The sequence below is a fragment of the Rutidosis leptorrhynchoides genome, chromosome 11 (assembly GCF_046630445.1).
Source record: "Rutidosis leptorrhynchoides isolate AG116_Rl617_1_P2 chromosome 11, CSIRO_AGI_Rlap_v1, whole genome shotgun sequence".
In the NCBI taxonomy this organism is placed as follows: domain Eukaryota; kingdom Viridiplantae; phylum Streptophyta; class Magnoliopsida; order Asterales; family Asteraceae; genus Rutidosis; species Rutidosis leptorrhynchoides.
The window spans coordinates 5,489,842-5,504,988 of record NC_092343.1 but is presented as its reverse complement, the minus strand read 5'-3'; the positions used below and the strand labels follow the sequence as shown (position 1 = coordinate 5,504,988).

At 35.7% G+C, this 15,147-nt stretch overlaps 1 protein-coding gene and 1 long non-coding RNA gene across 2 annotated transcripts; one reads left to right on the top strand and one right to left on the bottom strand.

The window, feature by feature from the left end:
• Positions 1-1,018: 1,018 nt before the first annotated feature.
• Positions 1,019-2,611, top strand: LOC139877862 (uncharacterized). Its single transcript, XR_011768808.1, has 4 exons — positions 1,019-1,258; positions 1,447-1,502; positions 1,585-1,920; positions 2,353-2,611. It is a non-coding gene; the product is annotated as an uncharacterized lncRNA (long non-coding RNA).
• Positions 2,612-4,469: 1,858 nt separating this feature from the next.
• On the bottom strand, positions 4,470-6,440 carry LOC139877262 (uncharacterized). The gene is made up of 2 exons (XM_071864675.1): positions 5,859-6,440; positions 4,470-5,780 (listed from the first exon to the last, which is right to left on the bottom strand). The coding sequence occupies exons 1-2, from the start codon at positions 6,438-6,440 to the stop codon at positions 4,470-4,472; spliced, it is 1,893 nt and encodes a 630-aa protein (XP_071720776.1).
• Positions 6,441-15,147: the final 8,707 nt, after the last annotated feature.

Here is a 15,147-nt window from a genome sequence, read left to right as displayed (position 1 = left end):
ATTGATGTATTAATTAATTAATTGAGGTGGTCCATATAAATGTGAGAAAGTGTGTAATTGATGAGAGTGAAATGTAATGAATGAAATGATAGATATTACAAAAATTAACAAGACACCCGAACATAACCTCAGAAAAATCTCCCAATTCCCAAACAATACCCTAACTTCATTTTGGAAAATGTCTAATAGTAGCTTAAACCTTAGTATAACATTCACACTGTTTCGTATCGTAGGACAAGTGTGATTTTATTGCTCAAACTTTTTTCTTCAACTCTGGTTATTTATTTGAACAAGTTTGAAAATATTCGGTTAGTAACCTATTCTAGTTTGATCTAGCAAGTATTTTACAACGTTGCATACGAGCGTTCATTAAATGTTAACAATACTTATAGTTTCCAAATTATAATTGTATACTACATCAATACATTCTCAAATAAACGTCTTCGAATGCTACTTTTAAAGTTGTCGTGAATACACGGACTCTTAAATCTAGTAACACATAAGTTATTAACTTGGTTAATTGGTAGAGGTAGATAATAACACTTATGAAAAGGGAAATCCTATCCTTTTTAATAATCGTTTTATAAATAATGATGACGATGATGATTATTGATAAACTTATTGAGTACAAAAATATAAATAACAAGGATAAATTATATTTACACAAAAACATAAAATAATAATAATAATAATAATAATAATAATAATAATAATAATAATTATTATTATTATTATTATTATTATTATTATTATTATTATTATTATTATTATTATTATTATTATTATTATTATTATTATTATTATTATTATTATTATTAATAATAATTAATAATCCCTCTTCTTATTAAAGCAAAAGCTTAAATAAGTAATAATTATTTCAAAAGAGCTAATCTTGATCCATATGCACACATAAGTTGATAGTTGCTGCCATTGCATCTTTTGTGTTTTTGATAGAAAGGTTTGTGGTTTTGTTTTTTTTTTTTTTTTTTTTTCCTTTCTGTAAATTGAAGTAGTTGTTGACTCACAAGAAGTATTATATGGTTTGTGCCATTGCAGCTTATGTTGTGTGCTCTTAGCTGAAATAAAGTCTTTTCAAAAGGAGCATGGGTGTTACTACATTGGTTGCAGAAAATACAAAAAGAAGGTTTTGAAGAAGTCAGAAATGGTATACCTTGAAGATGATACCAGTGGTGAAAGACTGTTGATGATGGTAAACTTTATTGCCCTAAATGCAAGCAGATGATTGTTGTTGTCTTTGGTAAGGTTATATATATATATATATATATATATATATATATATATATATATATATATATATATATATATATATATATATATATATATATATATATATATATATGTTTTATGTTTTTTTTTTTGTCATGTGTATGATGCTTACTCGATACTTATGCTTATTATTATACCCAACAATTTTTTATCATATAGTTGCAAACAACTTGGAGTAGTAATAGTTCAATTTGGGAGGATGAGAATGCATAAAGGTATGTTTTTTCAATGTAAACACTTTAACTATCATAAGTATATCCTTGCAATAATGTTTATCTAACGTGCTATATGTTTCAGGTATTTTATCAATTTAGAATGCTGACTTTGGTATGAAGGTTTTCTTCAATGAACAAATTCCTGAAATAATTGATTTTAAGAAGTTTGTTTGCAAAAATGGTAGTGCTTCATCATATTAAGTGGGAAATCAAATGTCATGTAAATAAATATTTTTGCTTCCTAATGAGTTTATGGTGTTCATTTAAGGAAAATGAATATTGTCATTAGAATTTATCCACTTAACTGAATTCATTATGATATTTGTTGGATGTATTTGAATTCGACATGGAAATGGCTCAAATACTTAAAAAATGATACGGATCAAAGGATTCATGCTCTTGATGAGGCATCATCATGGTATCTTCTTATCTCTTAGCATATATAGTATCTTATCCATGGTTATATGGGCGGTTCGGGTGGGTTTTGTAACCCGTCGGGGGAAAATCTTCTGTTACAGTTTGTATGAAGCCAACCCGTAGTGAAATGTAGTAGAAACTTAATGACCGTTAGTATGATTCCAATTCTATTCTAATCTAATTCGAAATATATAATGATATAAACATGTATTACTTTGTGTATGTAGCAAATTAGATATAACCGGTGGTGTATTCTTTCTTTTTAATTTGGTATTAAATAATTGGGTTTTATGATTTTAGACTTAAATTCGATGATTATGGGTTTTAATTTTGATGTTTATGGGTTTTAATTGTCTTTTATCTCGTGTCGTTTGTTGTTAATGTTTTATAGGCATAAGAGAGATGGGTTTCATGTGTATTTTATCAACCACAGATGTGATGGTGCTCAATTATGGCAACCGTTCAACTGAAATCTCAACGAATTCTCGATCAACCCGATCACTTAAATTAACTGAGACCAATTAACGGTAATCTATGTTTTTGTATAGATTTTTTTTTAAGTATGTTTGAACTTGATTGCATTAAGGTTCAAATACCAAAACATATGCAATGTTATTTAAAATATTTTTTTTTCATTATGGTATTGTTATAAGATTTTTTATTTGCAAATCATTCATGATTTTGTCTTCATTTCCCGAGGTTTGTATCCAAATCAACTTATAGGTTATGTCTTTTTCAAAACTATATATGGTCAAAATTTGACATGTGATCTTGATTTTATGGTAGACTTCGATGAAGCCTCTTAAATTAACCTCGGGTGGTTGTATAAAACAATATAACATTTGCTTTGTGAATTTCTAGACCGACTAGATAACCGGACCATATTATCGTTAGGATTTAGTTTCGATATGTACTATCTTGCGTTGACGATAAATGCTCTTTTACTTGCAGTTTGCAGATGTGAAAAAGAGATGTACATGAAATTTTCAAGATGCCTCCTCATGACAAACAAATGTTCACTTCCACACTAAGCAGTGAGATTTAGCGAGTTCACAAGAAGTTAATGCAAGATGTAATAGATTGATAATTTTCTGCTATTTTTTATTTACAATTATAGAGGTGACAAAATGAGTGGGTTAACAACACTGGTGAGCTTCAAATACTTCTTTTGTACTCCGTACATTATTTAAATTTATTAATAATTGTAAAATTCAAAAATATGATTACAAGAATAATTAATACAGAACAATTATGATTATAAAAGAACGGGTTTGTAATGTGTTTGTCAAATACAGGCATTTCAGCCACTTTGAACTACTTAATCCATAATGTTATGTTCTTATGTTGCCTTAACCTTTTCTATAAGTACGTAAGTGATTGCCATCTATAGTGATTGTCATCTTTGTATTACTTCTAAATAATTAGGTACATATATCGTTCCATGAATGTATTATTCGTCTATAAAATTTTAAAAAAAATTCCCGCGACGCGGGTCTTTGACTAGCAAATAACATACCTACCGATGATTTGCGGGTCAAAGACTATTATGAACAGGTAACCTAAAAACTATATGTTTTCACGTACCTACCGATGACATTTGTATACAAAACATACTGGATACTATTTACTAAACTAATATACCGTTTACAGGCAGGTGATTTGCGGATCACTGTATTGGACAAGATGCACTCTATACTAACTATAAGACAAAGATCGTTGGCATGTTTATGTTCATGTTTATAGCTATTTGGATTTCTATTACATATATGCCTTTATTCAACATCATATGATTGTTCTTCAAAATGATAGACTTTTTAAATAAAACCCGCGAATTCGCGGGTCTTTAACTAGTAATAATAATAAAAGAACATATATTGTAATTGAAATCGGAGATAAACATCAGGCTAACCACATATATATTACGTATAAATAAATAGATTTCTCGGTTAAAAATAATAAAATGTAAAATCATTAAATCAATACACTTGGGCCTGAATTGGGGTTTATAACGGGCATTTTAATAGGGGAAATTCGCCCAAATACACTTTTTAAAAAACTTTTCTTCCAAAATACACTTTCGGGAAAAAAATTGTCTATTTACACCATTAAGTCGACCACCCATTGGGTCGACTACCCCTATACCCGGTCGACCATTATAGTTTTCAAGGTAGTCGACCAACATGCTTCATTGATGTTGGTCGACTACTTCAATGATGTGGTCGACTGCAAGGTCGACCGACTTGTTAACCATAAGTGGGTCGACTAACCCTATTCGACCATCCTTGCGTTGTAGGCGACCGATTAGTGGGTCGACTAACCCTATTCGACCATCATGAGTCCCAATGTAGTCTGCCATCCAATTTAGTGAAATAAACTTTAATTTGAACAACAAATATTATATATTATCTCATACTACATTTATTGATTACACAACAAATAACACAAGTTACAGACACAACACATACACGATAGTTAAACGGCTAGAAAACATACGAACACACATACCTATCATCCATGGCAGTTAAACACATTTAAAACACAAAGAAGAAGCTAATCATCACTCAAATTGTAAGTGGAGCCAAATTGTGTTGAGCATGAGTCTTCACGTTTTCCTTTACCCTTGCCCTTTACCAACCCCTTCGGCTTTGCCTTTGTTTTTGAGTTACACTTGGACTTTTGTTTACCTTCAGAAAGATCATAATGTGCGGTGCAAGTTGATCTAGTATGTCCATATTCCAAGCAACGACTGCATTTTCTTTTAGATTTGAAATTGTCTTTGTCCTCTCCTTGGGACGGTATACGAGCAGTACTCTTCGGTCTACCCGATTGTCGCTTTGTAACCAATGGTGGTAGGACGGTTTGTAGGTGTCCTGGATCTATCCATTCAGAAATATGATCTAGCGGGTTAATATCTTCCATGTATGCCGACTTGTACGTTTCAGTGTGGAAATCCTTCTGAACGTGTGTAGTAACGTTACGTAGGACAAAATACCTTGCTACTGCCATTACATGTCCACAGGGTATACCGGAAAACTGCCATTGTTTACATGTGCAAGTTTTATCTTGTAGATTGACTTTACCGCCTTTTTTCATATCCAATACCTCAAACTTAACTTGTGATATCGGTTTGACAGTCCAACTAATAGACTTACTATTTCTTTTACCAAGCTTACGCTCTGCATATGGTGTGACAGGGGTTGTTAAACCATCGGCAGTGTTTTGGTGTTCCCAAAACCATTGTTGAACTGAAGCTCTAAAGAATTCAAGAAGCATTGTAATCGGGAGTTTCCTCGCATGAATTGACAGTGCGTTCATTGACTCTGCACTATTAGAAGTTAGGTAAGCATACCGAACACGATCTGCATGATGTCTAGACCATCTGTTGAACCCAACAGTAGTGAGTGTACGTGCACTGTCTGGGATACGTCGTGCTAGTATACCATAGTGGTGATCAAAATCAGATTTTCTATACGCTTTGCACATTTTCCAGTAGTGCCACTCGTAACTTTTAACCCTTTTAGACACACTTTTGAGGTTTCCCAACAAATGTCTAGCACATAGTGCATGAAATACTTCTGGAAATACGTTTGATATGCCAGCAGCTATTGCAGGTGCCCTGTCAGATATAATTCTAAGATTAACAATACAACACCCCGAAGACTGTAGAGAGTCTCTTAGATTACCAAAAAACCATGTCCAATGATCGGTGGTCTCTCCTGCTCCAATACCGTAGGCTAATGGAAGGATTCCATTGTTAGCATCCATAGCGACAGCAATCAAGTTAGTCCCCAAGTAACGACTTTTTAAATGAGCCCCATCGACTATGATTACTGGTCGTGCATAGTTAACAAACGAACGTGTCTGCATATTAAAGTATTGAAACATTATTTTTAAATACGAGTTGAATTAATAAGTAAATAAAGAAAGCATTAAACATACCGCTGCACCAATGGACATGTAACTCATAACAAATCTGCCTTTGTTGTCCGTTCGAATGTTGGTTACACTACCTGGGTTAGACAATCTAAGATTATATAGATAATTAGGTAGTATTTGAAAGGAATCTTCAAGACTACCCCTCAACATCTCAATTGCGTAACATTTGGCTTTCCATGCTTGGTGGTATGATAGACTTATTTTAAATCGCGCCGACATATCAGTCCTTATATCATTCGGTCGATAGACACGACCTTCTTGTTTCATCACCTCTTTCAGTATATTACCTAGGACCTTCTTGGTGGCATGCTTATTGTTCGGAAGAATTTGGGTATTTGAGCACGTGTGTAGATCATTCAACTTCCGTACTTGAAAGTTGTTGCTATCTTGTATACACCTAGCAGTAATTTGCCATGAACAATTTGGTGATATGCATGTAGCTGTATACCTTGACTTGTCTGAGTACTTTGGTTTTATCTGGAACCCTTCAGTAACACGCTTTGTACGTAATTGCATAAGAAAATCTTCCTTGTTTTCGAAAGTCTGATTCAATTTAACTAGATCTGAGGTTTCATATATTGTCATTGATCTAGGTTTCATTTCAGGTTGGGTGTTCGACAGTAACGTGGCATGTTCCAAAATATATCATCTGGTTGGGGATTATACTTAATTGGCTGGTCATAAGTTTGTGTTTAGTCGACGTATTCATCTTCGTATTCATCATCACTATCAGGAACATCATCCTCATCAACTATGTAGTTAGAAAAAGGGTGTTTTGTTGGTTTGATTGGATTCACATTTTCCATATCATCATGCTCAGATCCGCTTTGATCAGATGTAGGTAGGTCAACCATGTAATGATCTTCGTTACCTTCAAACGGTGGTTGTTTATCATTCAACAAATTGGTGTATTGTATTTGTTGGTTGATTTCATCTGTGGTTTGAGTTTGTAAGTTGATCTGATTTACAGATTGATTTTGTAGGTTCGAATTATTTGTGTATGGATATGGTTGGTTGTACTGATCAGTGTATGGGTGGTGTAGGTTGAACTGATTGTTACTTTGGTGTTCTAGGTCGTACTGATTGATGGTTGACTGTTGTAGGTTGAACTGATTGATGGATGACTGTTGTCGGTTGAACTCATTACTGTATGGATGATGTAGGTTGAACTGTTGATTGGATTGCTGATGTAGATTGAACTGATTATTGGATGGATGATTAAGGTTGTACTGATTATTGTAAGGATTTTGTAGGTTGAACTGATAATTGGTCGGATGTTGTAGGTTTAACTGATTATTGTATTGTTGTTGTAGGTTGAACTGATCATTAGGATTAGTAAGGTTTCGACCTAAAACATGCATTGAATTCATAATATCTTCTAGATATATGTGAACGGGTTGATTTGAGATGGCGAAATTCATAAAATCATTAAAATCATCTTCATCATCGGTGATATCCAAGACACAGTTATCGACAACGTATTTCATAGATATAACTAAATCTTGTGAAACATCGATTTTTTTTAACACATATTTTAACAAAAGCGTACGATTTAAGGGTTTGTTTGGCGCGATTGTAAGTTTCAAAGGTACTCTGGGACAATTAAGTGGTATATAAACTATATGATTATTGACATGTTCAAAATAACCTCCTGAACAAATATATATCTTTAACTTACTCATCACTAAATATGTAAAAACATATAAAAGTAGGGATTACTCACCAATAAGTGATGACCTCAAACTGCGCAAAGAGTTAACTTCAACTACTAAGTTGTTGTGAATATGAATCTGGTGTGTTTGAATATCGATCAAGTATGGTGTTTATTAAATATGGGAATTACTTATGGGATCCCATTACTTATAGAGTACAAATGGATAACAGGAATAAAAGGATCTACGTTATCCAATTAAATTCATGAAAGGTGGATTTCCTATCCGTAGCTAATAAGTATAAGAAATGTTATCTAAATGTGGGACCTAGGTTGCCTTTTTAATCATGAAAGTCCACTGTGGTCGACTACTTCATATATGGTGGTCGACTATGTCATTTTTATTAAGTGGTCGACCCACAGCAGGGTCGACCACAGTGTATTTAAGCAGGGGTCGACCACATTTTCCACTGTGATCGACTACTTCATATACGGTGGTCGACTATGTCATTTTTATTAAGTGGTCGAACAACATCAGGGTCGACCACATTGTATGTAAGCAGTGGTCGACCACATTTTACACCAGTGGTCGACCAATCATTTGGTGACTGTCAAAAGATTACAGTGGAGCATGTTCAACCTGCTGACCTAATATGCCAACACAAACATTAGAGCTACCTTTTACAGTGGAGCCTGTTCAAAATACAATACCAACACAAACATTAGATCTACCTTTTACATACTTCGATTCGAGATCTAAAGAATGTCTTCCCCATCCTATGTCTGTATTCTAATGCAACCTTCGCAGTATCTTTCTCGAATGGGTAGGTTAGCTGGCAAAATACACGCTCCATGTTTATGCAAACCCATACACCACAGTCACCGTAATATCCTGCCTGCTGAGGTGAGTCGATATACGTAAATGTAGATGGCATCGAGACGTGTGGTGGAGGAATGTAGTTAATTGCCCTCAAAAACTCTGGCAGACCCTTACCCAACTCGGAAACATAATAAGCGCGGTGGTCAATTGACTTGTACTTGAAAAAACTATCGTAAATGACGACGGTGAAGTCCTTAAGATCAAGTACAATAAGCACCCAGTGATCCGCATCTTCCAAACATGTTGGGAATAGGACCTATAATTAACGTTAGAAAGTTATACAGATAACTCTAATCTGAATGTATATGTCAATGTATATTTAAACTGTATATGTATATGTATTTGATATTGTAACCTTCAGACACTTCGACCAATGTGGGAAAGGGAGTCTCGATCCGTCTGCATAGCAAGTAATATTGGGATTGGTGTAATTCGGGTCAAGTGTTACACCCGTTTTAAAAATCCCCATCCAGTTAATCATGTCGACCGGCATGATCGTACATCTTTGGCGGTCCTTTAGTGGCTGAAAATCCATTTGATCTAAACGGTAGCTCCACCATAACAACATAGATCCCTGATAACGCCAAAATTATACATGTTTATTGTCGTTATTTCGATCCAATGTTGTTCCATTTGTATGTAATTGTTATACGTATGTATTGTAATTCATGTACATTTGTAAAAAGTCCATTGTGAATGAATAAATGAAGACCAACAGCGAAAACAGAGTTAAAACGAAGATCGAATGCGTAAAACAGCCCAAAACCACTGAAACAGGTCCAAATGCGGCGCATCTCTCTTAGATGTGGTGCATCTTTGCACCAAATAACTCCCGACAGTTTCAGATGCGGAGCATGAAGACTTCTGGGCCAAAATAGCAACAGATGCGGCGCATCTGAGATGGATGCGGCGCATCCAAGCCAGATGCGGCGCATCTGTCCCAGATGCGGCACATCTGACCCCCTGCCGACAGTCCTGAGTGCAGAATCGAGCTGGAATCTACTAAACATAAAGAGATGCAGCGCATCCCAAAGAGATGCGGCGCATCTGGTCACTTTCTGGCCAAAATACCTAACTTTTGAGGCTATTTAATGAAGCAAATGGTTACTTACTTGGGGGACCTTCACTACTACGTTCTCCCCCAGTTTTAAGACGATTTTCAAGGTCTAAGGAAGGCTGCAAGTTAATCTCCACTCTTTCAACATCAATATTAAGCTAGGATCGTTTATCGCAATTGGTACTATTATTCTATATCTTTTTAACATGAATTCAACTTGTATTTACTGTTTCATTAGTTCTACTATGATTATGTTAGGCTAAAAGCCTTGTGTGTTTGCTTCAATGTAAGATTTATGGCTTGGGATTGTTCTACACTTTGATGTTATGCTAGTTATACATATGTTTGATTGATTTAATTATCTAGTTCAACCGTAAGAACCATTGTTATGCATGTTTAGATCATTACTTCAATTATATAGATTGCAACCTATTAATGTGAGTTAACTAGGAAAACAATCTATACTTCAATACATCTAGTAATCTAGACGATTAGATACATACACTTAAGTGATTTTGTTATGTGTTTAATTCGGTAATTGAATAAGTTCCAAAGCAACATAGTTATGAAATTACCTCAAGTGATTGTTGTAATTAAGGTTTCACGTGAGTTTAACCGGGTTGAATCTAGTTAGTTAATCAATCTAAATCACCATGTTCTTTCAAGAAATCCATTGTTGTAACTATCTTTATATTCTAGCTCAATTATACGAGTTATGACTTGATTTATGTGAATTTATCAAAGGCTATAATTTGTACTTCAACACCTAGTGATCTACACACCTATATGTGAATATAGGATGGTAATTGGATGATATTTAGGTTTTACAATCATGTAGTTTACTTAGAGTGATCTTAGTAAACTAGGTTTTATGTGAATTTAACCAAGAAAGAATCTTGTTGATTAAACATAGTTCTTAAGTTTATAGATATTGTGAAATTGATATAAACTACTCTATTGTAACTATCGCATAACGGTTTTAATTATAAAAGAACAATCCCTGTCATTTATCAAGCAAAGAAGTAAACACCGCATTCTCATTCTTGTTCATTATTATTTTTATTTACTGTTTCGTTAAACAAAAATACAACTTCAAATACAAACCCCCTTTTTAATATAATTAATCGTAGTAAAATCATTTAAACAAACTTCTCCCTGTGGATCGAACTGGTCAATTTACTTGCTAGTTACTACATGATCGGGTTTTAGTTGCCTGTATTATGTGTTAATTATTAAGCATATTGTCTACATTTTAAAGGTTACGTCTTGACACATCAAATTTTTGGCGCCGCTGCCGGGGAACGGTTTTGTTAAAAGATTTTAATAAACTTTGAATTATTCGATCCTTTTGTAGGAATTCAATTCCTAGAAAAGTTACTTTTTATTGTAAGCTTATATTTTTGCAATTGGTTTGTTTGTGGTGTTGTGATTGCAGGATAGGTATTAGTGCATGAATCTACGTTCTTCCAACTCTAATTTAATTCCTTCATATCCTGAACCTGAAAGAGAACTTCACGAACGCTTAAGAGCTCAAGAAGTAGAATCTCTTGCTCAAGGTTTAGAGTCACTTTCGTTAGATTCTAACTCTGAACCAATTGTTCAACCAATCATCGAGCCAGTCATTAAAGAAGAGGAAGAGATGACTGCTACAAATCAAACGATGGATGCTTTGATGAAGGCAACAAGGACAGGACAAGGCCACGCAATTGTTCAACCTACGATGACTGATGGTTTTGAAATAAAGGGGCAATTTCTCCACATGGTGACTAATACATGCCAATTCGGTGGGGCCCCAAATGAAGATGCTAACGAGCATCTTCGTAAGTTTGTAAGCATTTGCAAGCTTTTCAAAATCAAAGATGTCTCCGATGAAGTTGCATGTCTAAAAATCTTTCCATGGTCCCTAAAGGATGATGCAAGAGATTGGCTAGACTCATTACCGGAAGGTTATATTGAAAACTGGAATGATATGATGGACAAATTTTTGTCAGAATTCTTCCCCGCTTCGAAAGCAGCAAAATTGCAAAGTAACATAAATCACTTCAAGCAAAAGTCTAACGAGACTCTTTATGAAGCTTGGACCCGATTTAATAAAATGCTTAGGGTATGTCCTCAACACGGGTTGAATACATTTCAAAAAGTCCAAATTTTCTATAAAGGAGTCAATGTGGCTACCCGGAAGGATATAGATGTTGCAGCAGGAGGATCAATCATGAAAAAAACGCCCGAAGACGCTCACACGATAATTGCCTATATAGCAGCCCATTCTCATAATTGGCATCAGGAGATGGAATTCTTTAGATCGTCAACAGTTGCTAATGTCGAAAGCAACGATGAAATCGCTGCATTAAAAGTTCAATTGGCAAATCAAGCAAGGCAAATCGAGAAGGTAACCAAAGAAATGCACGCTATCAGGGTAGGGTGCGAATTGTGCCAAGGTCCCCATCTCACGCGAGATTGCGACCAAACGACGATGGAAGAGTAAGCAAATTTCCTAGGTTACATGCGAAAAGGTGAGATGAATTTTGACGACTTTCCGGCGGTTGAAGCAAATAACCGGAAATATCCTCCTGTCAACAGTTATCAAATAGGAGGACCTTCAAGTTCAAACAACAACTACCACGGAGGAAATGCAGGTTACCAAAATAACTAAAATTTCCAGAATCAAAATCAAAGAAATACACCACCGGGTTACAATCATCTAAACAATCGTAATCAACCCCCACGAAATTACCAAAATAATTTCCGACACAATCAACCACAAGCACTTATACAACCACAACCTGAGAAGAAATCCGGTTTAGAAGATCTGTTGAGAGATTTTATGGTTAAACACGAACAAAATGCAGAAATTCAAACTCAGCAAATTCACAATCAACAAGCTACGATTCAAAACTTAGAAAGGGATGTTGGAAGGATCTCACAGTTACTAGCAGAGAGACCACCTGGTGCTCTCCCCTCAAATACTCAAGTGAATCCTAGTAACAATCAAACAAGGAATGAGCATGTAAATGCTATAACCACTAGAAGCTGTTTAACTACTAACCCGGAGACCCTTAAGTCCCCGGAAGTTCCCTTGTCTCCTTCTGTTTTGCAGGTGCCTGTTGATGTAGATGAGCATGTTGAAAAAGAGCAAGAGAAAGGTGATCCACCGGAGGTCATATCGAAGAAAAGTGAAGAACCACCAGTGAAGGTGTACAAGGCACCTATTCCATACCCAAAAGCGTTGAAGAAAGACAGACTCGCGAGCCAATATCAGAAATTTGCGGATATGATTAAGCAAATCAGCATTAACATGCCACTCGCGGAGGTTCTTAAGGGTATGCCCCATTACGGGAAGTTTTTGAAAGATCTCATATCCTCGAAAGGAAAATACCAAGAAGTATCTGCCACATTCCTCCATGAGGAGTGTTCGGCCATCTTGAAAAAGTAAAATGTACCTCCAAAATTGGGAGATCCAGGTAGTTTTATCATACCATGTATGATGGGTGATTCGGTAGTGTATGATGCGCTAGCCGACCTAGGTGCAAGTGTTAACCTAATGCCTTACTCGTTATATTTGAAACTTGACTTAGGAGATTTGAAACCAATCCGGATGGGTATTCAATTAGCAAACCAATCATTTGATACTCCCATAGGTATAGCCGAGAATATTCTTGTAAAAGTTGGCTCACTTATCTTTCCCGTCGACTTTGTTATTCTAGAAATGCAAGAGGACACAAAAGTTCCTATCATTTTAGGACGTCCTTTCCTTAACACTGCAGATGCTATCATTAATGTCCAAAAAGAACAATTAAGTCTAGGTGTGGGAGACGAGAGAATAGTTTGTAATATTGACAAAGCCATGAAAAGACCCACTTCCACCGATGACTCTTGTTTTCAAATTGATGTTATAAACTTTTGTGTTGAGAATGAATTACAGGAGCTACTTGAAATTGATACCTCGGGTTTGCCCCGGTGAGTGAAAGTGAATATTTCAATATTGATGAGGATTTTGATGAGTTGATGAAAGTGGTCACGGATGATGAGACCATGAAAGAAGAATTTCCTAAGGAAGAAGAATCATTTGAAGATATCGGAAATAAAGATAGATTCCGAATAAAGAATTCCTTGGAAGAACCACCCGTACTAGAGCTTAAGGAGCTACCCAAACACTTAGAGCATGCTTACCTCGAAGGTACATCTCAATTGTCAGTAATTATTGCTTCACATCTTTCCTGTAACGAGAAGAAAAGGTTAATCTCTGTTTTGAAAACCCATAAAAAGGCTATAGCCTGGAAAACGACCGACATTTCGGGGATAAACCCGTCTTATTGTACACATAAAATTCTCCTTGAAAATGACTTCAAACCAGTAGTACAAAGACAACGCAGGCTAAATCCCAACATGAAAGAGGTTGTTAAAAAGGAGGTAGTCAAGCTTCTTGACGCCGGGTTAATCTACCCCATCTCCGATAGTCCTTGGGTTAGTCCAGTACAAGTAGTACCCAAAAAGGGGGGTACAACCGTTATTGTAAATGAAAAAGACGAACTCGTTCTGACTAGAACGGTTACCGGCTGAAGAGTCTGTATTGATTACAGGCGTCTCAATGATACCACTAGAAAAGATCATTTCCCGTTACCTTTTATTGATCAAATGATTGAACGATTAGCGGGGAAAGAATACTATTGCTTTCTAGATGGTTTCTCCGGTTACTTCCAAATTCCAATTGATCCCAACGACCAAGAAAAGACCACATTCACTTGTCCTTTTGGGACCTTTGCCTATCGCCGCATGCCATTTGGTTTATGCAATGCACCCGGAACCTTTCAAAGGTGCATGATGGCAATTTTTAATGATATGGTAGAGGATTGTATGGAAGTCTTCATGGATGACTTTTCCGTGTTTGGAGACTCCTTTGAATCGTGTCTTTTTAACCTTGAACGTATGCTTATCCGATGTGAGAAAGCAAATTTGGTCCTGAATTGGGAAAAATGCCACTTCATGGTGAAGGAGGGCATTGTACTTGGTCACAAAATATCTCGTGCGGGAATAGAGGAAGATAAAGCTAAAATTGAAGTTATCTCTAAGCTACCTATACCGACGAATGTCAAGGCAATTAGAAGCTTTCTTGGTCACGCGGGATTTTATAGGCGATTTATCAAAGATTTCTCTAAAATTGCCCGTCCAATGACCAAACTTCTTGAAAAGGATGCTCCATTTGACTTCGATTCCAATTGTGAGAATGCATTCTCCATTCTAAAGTCAAAACTCACACAAGCTCCCATTATCGTATCTCCGGATTGGAGTATGCCTTTTGAGTTAATGTGTGACGCGAGCGACTATGCCTTAGGAGCTGTCTTAGGACAACGACCCAATAATCATTTTCGTCCAATTTATTATGCGAGCAAAATGCTAACGGGAGCTCAAATTAATTACACCACCACGGAAAAAGAGCTCCTAGCGGTTGTTTATGCGTTTGATAAATTTCGGTCATATTTGGTGTTGTCCAAAACCATTGTTTACACGGATCATTCGGCTCTTAGGTACTTATTCTCGAAACTAGATGCAAAACATCATCTCATACGTTGGGTTCTTCTACTTCAAGAGTTTGACATTGAGATACGTGATAAGAAAGGAGCCGAGAATCTAGCCGCCGATCATTTATCCCGACTTGAAAACCCCGAATTAGAACAACTTGATGATACAATCATCAAGGACACAT

Coding starts and splice junctions, on each gene's coding strand:
- LOC139877262 (XM_071864675.1), bottom strand. CDS start 6,440: ATGACAATATATGAAACCTCAGATCTAGTTAAATTGAATCAGACTTTC. Junction 5,781..5,858: donor ACATGTCCATTGGTGCAGCG/GTATGTTTAATG, acceptor TTTAATATGCAG/ACACGTTCGTTTGTTAACTA.